Source organism: Phocoena phocoena, chromosome 1, assembly GCF_963924675.1.
Source record: "Phocoena phocoena chromosome 1, mPhoPho1.1, whole genome shotgun sequence".
NCBI classification, from domain to species: Eukaryota; Metazoa; Chordata; class Mammalia; order Artiodactyla; family Phocoenidae; genus Phocoena; species Phocoena phocoena.
In genome coordinates, this window is record NC_089219.1 from 131,424,426 (window position 1) to 131,436,413 (window position 11,988).

The window sequence follows — 11,988 nt, forward strand, 5'->3', positions numbered from 1 at the left end:
GCGGGGCTACTGGGTCCCGTCACATAGCCAACGCAACCCCACCTCCTCCCGCAATCCATGATGACGTCACCACGTCGTACAGGCGAAATCATGACGTCTCCAGAGCGCCAGCAGTCACTGAAAATAAAACTGTTCCCTTCAGGACCCAGCACACTTAACGTTCTCATTCTGTCCCGTCTTAGCATAAACACGCTTCCTTTTCTCCCCCTTTTTGTCCTTTTCTCGCACTTCACAGGTTAACCTTACACAAGATGGCCGCCTCGATGGCACTGGGTCCTAGAGAGCACGGAAACAGCCGACTCTCTAGTCAACTTCCGGCTTGGAACCCCGAAGATCAGTGCGTGATTTCCGGGGTTGGGTTATGGTACGGGAAAGCAGCGGTTCTGAGCTGCGACTGCGCAGCCGGGACCTACGGGGTCAAAGTATATTACGTACAGTTGCCCCGGCGTGGAGGTAGAGGCGTTTCTCTTCTCGAACTTCCGGTTTAATCGCGAGAGTTGAGCTTTGCTAAGAGGCGAGGTGGGCGGGGCAGGGCCGGGCCCGGCGAGGCGGGGCGGGGCCGAGCCCTGCAGGCGGTGCTTGGGCCCGGGGGGCGGCCTCGAAGGACTCGCGAAGGTTCTAGAGGCGCCGCGTGCGGGAGGCGGGCCGAGATCTCTCGCAGGGTCGGGTGTGCCCTCAGGCCGCGGCGACTGTGAAAGGTGCCGGTGCTGTCTGCGCTCGGGGGTTGAGCGCGGTCAGTGCGGCGTTTCCTGTTCTCGCCCCTGCGCCGCTGCAGCTGGAGCCTTCCCTCACGCAGCCCGAGCATGGCTTCAACTGTGGAGGAGGTAAGGGGTCCGGCCTTCATCTTCCTCGCTCGCCCTTCCTGGAGCTTTCCGCTCCGTCTCCCGCCCCACCGCCGTTTCCCGTGCGGAGCTGCCTAGCGGCCGCACGCGACACCTGCCTGTCGGACCGCCTTCCTGCGTACTCGGGTTCCCGCGCTTCCCCTTGGCCTCCCACCCGCCCAGCTGCAGGCGCCCCGTTGCCGACCCGGCCACTGCGGGCCTCGGGGCCTTCGCTTTCCCCGAAAAGTTGACGGTCGATGCCCCCAGCTCAGCCTTGGTCGGCGGTGTAGGTGAGCGGGGGTGTGTGTCGTGGTTCCCGGCGGCAGGTAGGTCCGATGGTGGGCCTGAGGGCTGGTCACCTTCACGTTATCCTCAGGCCCTTTCCGCCCGCGTTACACTGGCCTGAGGACGTGAAGCGTCGTTAAATTAAAGCTGATTACAAAAACTGAGTGTCGTTCCATGGTAGAGGGCAGTTGGAAGGTGAGAAGTCTTCGGTCCCGGCACTTAAATTCTCTTAGTCATCTTTTCTCTACACAGACTTTGCGCAAGTTATGGTGCTCCTCTGGGTCACAGTATCCTTTTCATAGGGTTGTAAAGACCAAGTAATAGTTCTAAATGTTCAAAACAGTGCTTGACAAAACAGTCTGCTATAGGCGTTTTTAAAAATAAATTGTAAAGTTAGTTGTAACTAGTGGTGGGAAATAGCTTTTTCTCTTTAAAGCTTAAGCTCTTTAAACAGAGACAGCTTAACTTTTTTGGAGACTTAGTTTGCACAGTTACAGCATGGGAATAATAAACTTGGATTGCTCTATTTTCGACTTAAGATGACAGTACTGTTATTCACAGTAAAGTGTTGGGTATCCATTGACTAGATTTGTTCTCTGGAAATCTTTTTGCTTAATATGAACAAGAGTGGGAAATCTCACATTTGACTTTTTAAGTCTGAGAATTTGCTTTAAATGAAGAAAAACTATGTGTGTTATTCTGGATAACTTGCCACAGGTTTGTTAGGTGTTAAAGATTGGCCTTGTGGTACCATGTGCCCTGAGGAAAGAATCTCTGAAGTGACTTTACAGTCCTACATTTGGCGTGTTCAGTATTAATCCTCTTTAAAGTAAGGGGCTTTCTAATTGCGGTGTATACATTTAGGGACACTTTTTTTTTGTTTGAGATGAAATTCAGTTTTTAACCATTTTAAAGTGTACGGTGCAATGCTTTTTAGTATATTCACATGTTTTTGCAATTATCACCACTATAATTTGAGAGTATTTTCATCAACCCCAAAAGAAACCCATTAAGTGGCCATTAAGCAGTCACTTCCCATTACTCCTTCCCACTCAGCAGCCACCAGTCTACTTTATGTCTCTATGGATTTGCCTATTCTGAGCATTTCATACAAATGGAGATTTACAATGTGTGGCCTTTTACTTTTTGGCTTCTTTTACTTAGCATAATGTTTTCAAGTTTATCCATGGTGAAACATGTATTTCTTTTTATGGCAGAATCTTTTTTATGGATATACCACATTTTGTTTATTCATAAATTGATAGACATTTGGATGATTTCCACTTTTTGGCTATTATGAACAGTGTTGCTATGAATAATTGTGTACAGCTTTTTATGTGGATATACGTTTTCAAATCTCTGCGTATATATCTAGGAGTGGAATTGCAGGGTCATATGGTAACTAACTTAGAGAAACTGCTAAACTCCTTTCCAAAGTGCATCTTTACATTCCCACAAGCAGTGTATGAAGCTTCCGATTTCTGCACATCCTCGTCAACACTTGTTATTTGCTGGAGTTTGTTGTTGTTCGTCATCCTAGTGGATGTGAAGTGGTGTATCATTGTGGATTTAATGTGCATTTCCTTAATGCCTGATGACGTTGAGCATCTTTTCATGCGCTTGAGGGCCATTTGTCTGTCTTTGGAGAAATGTCTGTACAAGGTCTTTGCCTATTTTGAGGCACTTTGGTTTTATTGCTTCCTAGTGAAGAATTTGGAAATAGATTAGAAGAGAAAGCTTTAATGTGTTTATGGATAGGGATAAAAGGGAGGTGTGATTTTGCATAAGGAAAACAAGTGAATGCCTAGATAAATTAGGTAAGAAATGCTGTATCTAAGGCATCTTAAATACGTGTACAGGAAAAGCACCAAAGGGATCAATTTTACTGGTTTCAGATCTGCAAATAACAGAGAAGAACTGAGGAATTACCTTAAACAGGCCTGCTGTAAATTGCTTCAGACTTACAGTGGATATCTTATTTTTGTAGTACTGTAGAGCCAAACTGGCTGTAAAGAGGGCCTGGGGATCTCTTGCTTAATTCTCAGAGTTCTCTTCTGAGTCTCCTAGAAAAAGGATTCCTATTCCAGTCAAGAAGTAAAACCTTTTGTTTAGACTCTATACGTTTACTTTTTTTTTTTTTAAACTAAATCCTTACTCTGGAAACAATATACTCATTTAACATTTTAATTTTTTTTCATCTTGTTATTAGAATGAATGTGAATTTTGAAAGCTATTATAACAAAAAAGATTGCTTTGCACTAAAAGCATCTTGGTTCTATGCTTTAAAGATGAGTTTGCAATTTTTTTTCTTAGTAATATGAGTTTTGGGAGGTGGGGATAGAATTTGGGCAGGAGACTGGGCACAGTTGGACTTTTTATACCAAGTTAGCAGTTACAGATAGGTGAAACAAGGGCATCTGAGTTAAATGAGATAAAAGACTTGGGATAAAAGAAAAGCATTTGTTTTTCTGGTTTGCATTTTCTAAGACTCAAGAAATCTAAAGACTTTTGAGCTGTACTTTGGATATTATACTAAGTTACCAAGCATTTAAAGATTTTTATATTGAGCCTTACATGATCTCAGGCTATAATGTCAAAGCCTTCCTGTCAGATTGCTAGCTAGTATCAAGCCAGAATGTAAAGTCATTTTAAGAGAAATGAATCCCTTGTTTATAAAGATCTCATGCATTTGCAGTAAGTCAGAGGGTAACTGGGAAAAAGTTTTTAAGCCCATTAATTTTCTAACAGTGTCTTTAACTCTTAAATTAACACAATGTTGAGTCTGTCTCTAGAAAGTAATAGAAATAGACTTGGGTAGGCAGTGTATTGGCGTGAGAAGAAAAAAACAGGTGGCTTTTTCAGTGATCCAGGAGTGCATTGCATGTTGGATTGTTTGTCCAGGTTTTCATCCTCTACTGTGCAACCAAGTCCCAGACTTTTGACAAGTAAAATTAATCAGGAGCTTTAGAATTAAGAAGTTGTCTGACTTCTTAGAAGAAGAAATATGTCTTTATTTTTTTATCTTTTGTCTTAAAAATTTTAACTTTCTTATGTGTATTACTAGGGGTAGGAAGATCAGTGAGGACGCATCACTGACGGAAAGTAGAGTATTACTTCAGTCAAGTTGCTGTAGCATTTCACCACACTTACCATGTAATCACTCATCTCTTTTACTTCAATATTTAAAAAATTCCTCATATCTCTTGACTAGGACTGGATGTTACAAGGAAATTCACGATTCCCTTTTGTTGGATTTCTTCATGTTATAATCAGAAAATGTTTATAAATCACACTCGTATTTTGTAAATAAAATGTTTTAAAACAAAGGTAGATAACAGTCTACCAAACTGGAAAAATTTGGCTTGATTACCTATTGTTACTTCAAGATTAAGTTTTCCTTTTTAAAAGAAAGGAATCTTGAGTTATTTACAATTCAGTAGGCTGGAGGAAAGAATCCTTGTTGCTACCCAACCCTAGGAAATTTAAATGAACCTCCTATTCTTAGCTCTTATGCAGTAAATTGAAATGATCGATATGCACAATATCAAACTATTGTCTTATTTATCATAGCTAACTTATCTTTTATTTTAACACAGCTACAGAAAGATCTAGAAGAGGTGAAGGTGCTGCTGGAAAAAGCCACTAGAAAAAGAGTACGTGATGCCCTGACAGCTGAAAAATCCAGGATTGAGACAGAAATCAAGAATAAGATGCAGCAGAAATCACAGAGGAAAGCAGAACTTCTGGAAAACGAAAAGCCAGCCGCTGTGGTTGCTCCTATTACAACAGGATATACAGTGAAAATCAGTAATTACGGTATGACTCACCCCTACATACAGCTCTATACAGTTATTTCTGCCTCTGAGCCATGTATTCCTTAGTAGTGACCCACTAACAAAATCAATTTTTTAATAGTCTTGAGTGTTTGTTTTTGGTGATTTTAAAGAGAAGACCCATTAGTTCTTATTTAATAAGATGCTTTTTAAGATATTAAAAAGAAAATGCTGCATTCTAAAAGCTAATTAATTAATAAGAGAGCAAGATGATTAGTACAATGGTGAGTAGCAGCAAGAAGGAACCTATTCTGAAATATATTCAGTATATATGGACACAGCTTTTTGTTTTGTTTTTCTTCCTGTTTTGCATTTCTGTTAGCCAAACAATCACCGATATTAACTGAGGAAGAGAATCCAGTTATATTCAAACAACATTTTTGAGCACCTAGTATGTGCCTTTATTGTACTTGGACTTGTGGATACAGAACAGTGAGCAAGACCCAATCCCTGCTCACGGTGTGGTTGGGACATAGACGTACAATTAATGCCATAACAATGTCATAATACCATTTTCCCTAAATTGATTATAGACTTTTTTAATTTTGGAAGCAATGCAACTTGAAGTCTGAGTAATGAGCTCTCACGAAGGCAGGGACAGTCTTATTTTCCTTTGTGCTCACAATATCTAGCACACAGTAAGTACTTAATATTTCATTAACTGAATATTTATAAAGTATTATGAGAATATAGCTGATAAAGTAATTCTGCTGGAGGGGAGGAACAGTCAGGGAGAATTAGAAGAGACATTTGAGTTTAAAAGGTGAGTTCGTCAAGTATGAAGAAAGAAGGGAATTGCATGAGCAAAGGACATGAGTAGAGACATGAAACGCATCATGCGTTTTGGGTATCGTCATAGCAAAAAGCAGCGTGTGTGTTGTGTTTAAGTGATGTACTGCAGTACTATGGGAGATACGCTGTGTACTTCGTTGACGATAGGAAACTGGTCTGAAGGTGGTAGGATTCTGGCATAGTAACTAGGAACCTAGATTTGTGTTTAGGGAGAAATAGTTATCAATGTGGAGGATGGGTTGAACGGATGGGAAGTAACTAAATGAAGTACAGAACCCTCTAGAACATCTTTTTTTTTTTTTTATTAACACTAGATTTCTATAGGACTAAGTAAGAAAAAGTCATATAGTACAATAAATAGATAAATACATATTTTATTATATGATATGCTTTTTATGTGACATTTGTGTATTTTCTGTTAGCAGAATTCATGTAGGTTAGAGACCAGCTTGATAATAAAAAAATGAAGTAACTTCTAGATATTGGTAGGTTAATTAAATTGGCAGATTTGGATGAATTTGACTCTCTAAATTTATATTCTGCTTTATCAGGGAAAGGAATTGAGGAAGCTAGGTTTGCATTTGTTGAACTGCTTAGAGAAGTAGAAATGATTATGGAATTAGCTAATACTGATTAGACAAAGCTGATGTTTAGCCATCCAGCTTGGTGGAGATTATCAATATTTAGGAATAGGACAAAATTATATCCATGAAAAGGGGAAATGAGCTACAATTAAGGAAGTATTTAACGATCATATTGCTTACTCTAAGGAATAAAAAGAACATGGGCTTTGTGTTCAGTAAACCTGGGTTTGAATCCAGGTTGTTTCACTAGCTAGATGCCTGACTTTGGGTAGATTACTTAACTGCTTTGAAGCTCAATTTTTCCATCTAAAAAGTTTCTTATATCTTTATTTCTTTCATGTTTCTATTACTAGATTTTTATCTAAGTGAGTTTTATTATGAGCTGTGTGCATTTGCTATTCCAGAGATAGATCAGACTTTATTCATGGTCCATTTTTTGTTGTTGTTAACCAGGATGGGATCAGTCAGATAAGTTTGTGAAAATCTACATTACCTTAACTGGAGTTCATCAAGTCCCCGCTGAGAATGTGCAGGTGCATTTCACAGAGAGGTGAGTTCTCATAATGGGGAAGACTGCCTTATTATGGGTTCTTTTCAGTTTCTAAAATTCTGCTTAAATTTAAAATTATCCTTTACATCTGCTTTAAAGGTTGAGTCTTATCATCTGGGATGGCCAGGTGCACATCCTAAAGTAAAACTGGCTTTATTTCCACAACGACTGAAGAGCACCTTTCACAGAACCAGAAAGATAAAGTGTTCACTATTGTGTTGTAGGTCATTTGATCTTTTGGTAAAGAATCTAAATGGGAAGAGTTACTCCATGATTGTGAACAATCTCTTGAAACCCATCTCTGTGGAAGGCAGTTCAAAAAAGGTAGGTTTACTTTTTTGTTGTAATATTGTCATAATTGTCATAATATTTTTTTCATAATATTGTGAAACCTCATGAAATTACCTGGCCAGTTTAGAATTAAGATGAACTAGAATTAATTTATCCTGTTGCCTGTTTTGTAAATAAAGTTTTATTTGAACATATCAGTGCTCATTTGTGTATGTGTTGTCTGGCTACTTTTGTGTTTCAGTGGCAGAGTTAAGTAGCTACAACAGACCATGTGGCCCACAAAGCCTAAAATACTAATTATCTAGCTCTTTACAGAAAAAGTTTGCCAGCTCCTGCTCTAGAAAAATAGATTATAAGAATATTGCATTAGAATCAGGAGGGTGTTGAATAAACTGAAAGTGGTTAAGAATGAGACTTGAGTTTTTTTTTTTTTAATTTTTATTTATTTATTCATGGCTGTGTTGGCTCTTTGTTTCTGTGCGAGGGCTTTCTCTAGTTGCGGCAAGCGGGGGCCACTCCTCATCGCGGTGCGCAGGCCTCTCACTATCGCGGCCTCTCTTGTTGCGGAGGGAGCACAGGCTCCAGATGCGCAGGCTCAGTAGTTGTGGCTCACGGGGCTAGTTGCTCCGCAGGATGTGGGATCTTCCCAGACCAGGGCTCGAACCCGTGTCCCCTGCATCGGCCGGCAGATTCTCAACCACTGCGCCACCAGGGAAGCCCGAGACTTGAGTTTTAATGCCAGTTTTATCACATATTAATTGTGACCTTTGGCAGCTCACTTAATCACTTTATACCTCAGTTTTCTCATTTGTACAATGGGAATAATAATTTGTTTTACAAAATTGAAATAAACTGTCTTTGAAGCAACATTATTCATTTTTCACTAATTCAGATAATCCTTCTGTTCCTACCTAATTTAAATAAATGAAGTTTAATGCCCCTGGTACACAGATGTGCCATTCTGCTGTCTGTGTTTACATAGAGTTATGTAGCAGCTTAACGGTAATATTAGAATATAATTTAATGATTAACTTGTGACTCCCTGCTCCCTTCTTTGTCCACTAATCGCATGTTGAAGTATTACTCAAGAGTCCTAGAGTTATGTGGATCATTGTTGAAAGGGCTGTATATTCTTGCTGTTTCTGCTCACCTTGCAAACTCCCTAACCGATACTGCCTTACATGATTTTCTGCCTGTCTCTGACCCCTCTTACTGTTTATTCTCTCCTTCAATCATCAAAATCCAGCCATTCCTCCTCCTTGTTTTCAAAGACACCAGAATCATCTCTTCCTGTGTCAACTGCCTGGAAGGCCCTCTTTCCTGGAGCTTGGGCCACAGCTCACATTTTACCCCAGAGAGGCTTTCCTAGTGAAGTTCTTTCCCCAATACTCATTAACATCCTCTTTGTCTTGATAGCATCTAGTATTTGAAGGAATTACAGTTTGTGTATGATTTTCCAGCCTATTCATAAAAGTATTACTAGCACCTAAAACAGGTCCTGTACGTAACAGTAACTCGAGTAATTGAGTAAATAATTATTTTCTAAATATTCATGCCTATCTCCATGTGTTCTAAGTTGTACCTGTTTTCCACTTTTCTTCCAGATCAAGACAGATACAGTTCTTATCTTATGTAGGAAGAAAGCAGAAAACACACGGTGGGACTACCTGACTCAGGTTGAAAAAGAATGCAAAGAGAAAGAGTGAGTCTACATTCATTTATTTAAGAATTATAATGTATTCTCTGCTAGGGTTGTAGATGTTCATCAATAATGGAGGTGTATAGTCTGCAATTTGACCATTTACCTTCTAATGTCCTCTGATTAACCCAGTTATATCTGCTTTCACTTGTTAGAGGGCACCCGAAGAGGGCATGTATCTAGCAAGTTGCTTTTTAAGGAGGTCTTTGTACTTGTGGTTGGTTCTTTTGTGCTGGTTCTTAACCCTGGGCCAGTGGTGCTGCTATATAGGTGCTGTGCTCATTCCGAGAGATTCCATTTCAGTAGTTCCATAGTAGCCCAGATACCCATATATGGTTTTTTAATTCCACAGAAGTTTCTGATATATAGTTAGAATTTCACTATCACTGGTATAGAGTGAAAAAGAGAATATTCTTTATCCTCCTTAATAATGGCTATTCTGAAAAATGTTTATTCAAAGATACTTCCATCCTAGGTAAAACATTCCTCTGCTTTCCTGCAGTAGTAATGTACTACGTTGAGTCAATTAGCCATCCACATTTCTCTCACTCCTCCCTCCCATAGCCAGTGTGCATTTGGGATGTGGTTGGCTAAGGTGTTAGGCATTACCTGTGGAATTGCTTTTAAATCTAGAATGGATTACCTGAGTATAGGAACCTGTTTTACTATTACTGTATCCCCAGGGTCCAGTACAGAATCTGGCACTTAATAAGTGAGGTAAGTGAAAAATTAAGTATAAAGTTAATGAGCCCAGTTTGCACACTGATTGAACTAGAAGTGTTGACTACGTTGAGGGCTGTGCTTTTATACCACCAGGCCCAAAACTCAGGTATCTCAGGCTTAAGAGAAGGCTTTTCTAATTAAAAAATATGAGCTTTAGTATGTGTCCATATATAACATGTTTGTTTTTTATCAATGAAATTGTTTTTCATATTATATGAGGAAACATGCTTTTAAGAAAATTAAAAGTTTAGAAAAGTAAAAGCTTATTTCTTTACTTTTCCTGCTAAAAATTAACCTAAAATCCCATAGTCCCAAGATAACCCCTTACCATTGTTGTAAAAATTAATTAATTTTTGGCTGTGTTGGGTCTTTGTTGCTGCACCCGGGCTTTCTCTAGTGCGGCGAGTGGGCGCTGCTCTATGTTGCAGTGCGTGGGCTTCTCACTGCAGTGGCTTCTCTTGTTGTGGAGCATGGGCTCTAGGATGCACGGGCTTCAGTAGTTGTGGCATGTGGGCTCAGTAGTTGTGGCTCGTGGGCCATGTGGGCTCAGCAGTTGTGGCTCGTGGGCTCTAGAGCACAGGCTCAGTAGTTGTGGCGCCCAGGCTTAGCTGCATGTGGGATCTTCCTGGACCAGGGCTCAAACCCATGTCCCCTGCATTGGCAGGTGGATTCTTAACCACTGAGCCACCAGGGAAGTCCCCCTTAACCATTTTTGATGCCCATTCTTTGATGCACTAAGTGTGGTTATATATTGTTTAAGATGAATCTGTACATGTTTTGATTGTCAGAGTATGTTTGGATACTGTGTCTTCCTCTTACCTCCACTCTTGTACTTCCTACATACTAATTTGTCTCTTTTCATACTTAGTAATCATACCTATAAAATTTGTTAGTAAATGGGATTATTTATATATATTTCTATATTCTATATATTATTATTACTATTATATGTTTCACGTACATTATATATATTCCTCCATTATTGATTGCATGTTTTCTTTTTAACAGAAAGCCCTCCTACGACACTGAAACAGATCCTAGTGAGGGATTAATGAATGTTCTAAAGAAAATTTATGAAGATGGAGATGATGATATGAAGCGAACCATTAATAAAGCCTGGGTGGAATCAAGAGAGAAGCAAGCCAAAGGAGATACAGAATTCTGAGACTTTAGTCTTTTTGGGAACTGTGATGTGGAAATATCGATGTTTCCAACGAGGACATGTTGGTGAGCTGCACAGATAAGTTTGACATAAAACTACTTACACAGTCTAAGTAAAGGCGATGATTCTCCATTTCCTGCTGGAGGATTTATTTAAATAAAATATGCTTATTAAACAAACACACACTCCCTCCAAAGATGGTTTCCTTAGTAACCGGGTCATTTTATTCAAGAAAAGGGTAATGTATTCTAGTGTGAAATGTAAAGAAACAAGTCTTCTTACCTAATGAAAATGCCACATTGTGTGTATTATTGTTCAGCTAAGAGGTAGAAACAAGTTATTGCTTGCCTTTCAGTTCTGACATCAGCTCCCACCAATGTAAGAATAAAAATAAAACGTGAGTTTTTGCATAAAATGCAAATTCATACCTGTGTTTCAAGGTTGTTCTAGAGATTGATCTATTCACAGCTTAAGTAATGTATATACCATGAATTAGCATGCCCTAATAATCTAATCACAAATATTTTTCTCTAGATTTACATATATTTATGAATAAATTGGAACTAAATCGAAACTTGAGAATACACATATTTATAATAGTATCAGTAAGTGGGTTTGCCATGGATCAGATGGCTTGTAAAAACAATAACTGTAAAGTAAAATATGAAATCCATCTATTGTGCTGAATAAAAACCTATCATGTAGCAGATGTCCAGATGTATGTCAGAAAAGTCAGGCTTTTAGGGGAATTGTTTATTTCAGAGGGTATTACTCCCCCTAAAATCAGAAGTAAGAGCAAGAAAGATGCCTGTGATTTCCGTAACTTTGTTATATTGGAGCTATTTGCCACTGCAATTAGAAAAGAGAAAGCAAATTAAATGCGTAGAGGAGAAATCCAAAACTACTAGAGTTAATAAGAGAATTTGGTAAAAGTACTAGGGTAAAGTTTGGTGGGGGTTTAAAATTAACATAAAAAAACAGCCAATATGTAGGATAACTATTACTAAATATTGAACACATTATAAAACCTCTATAATTAAAGCTGTGATGTTGGCACATGAATAAAACAGACCAATGGAACAGAATAAAAAATACCCAAGGTGTATGGAAGGTTTAGAATACAGTAAATAGCATTTCATAACTATGGGGAAGAGATGGCTCTTATTGAGATAACTAAAAATAGCCATATGGGTACATTCCAAACAGATCAGAAGATCTAAATGTAAAAGTGAAGCCACATGAGTACTG

General features: G+C 39.1%; 1 protein-coding gene across 1 annotated transcript; it reads left to right on the forward strand.

Moving 5' to 3' along the window:
- Positions 1–700: 700 nt before the first annotated feature.
- CACYBP (calcyclin binding protein) lies at positions 701–11,155 on the forward strand. The gene is made up of 6 exons (XM_065883495.1): positions 701–824; positions 4,703–4,922; positions 6,769–6,865; positions 7,090–7,189; positions 8,761–8,858; positions 10,587–11,155. Exons 1-6 carry the CDS (start codon positions 804–806, stop codon positions 10,741–10,743), a joined length of 693 nt encoding a protein of 230 aa, XP_065739567.1. The 5' UTR covers positions 701–803; the 3' UTR covers positions 10,744–11,155.
- Positions 11,156–11,988: the final 833 nt, after the last annotated feature.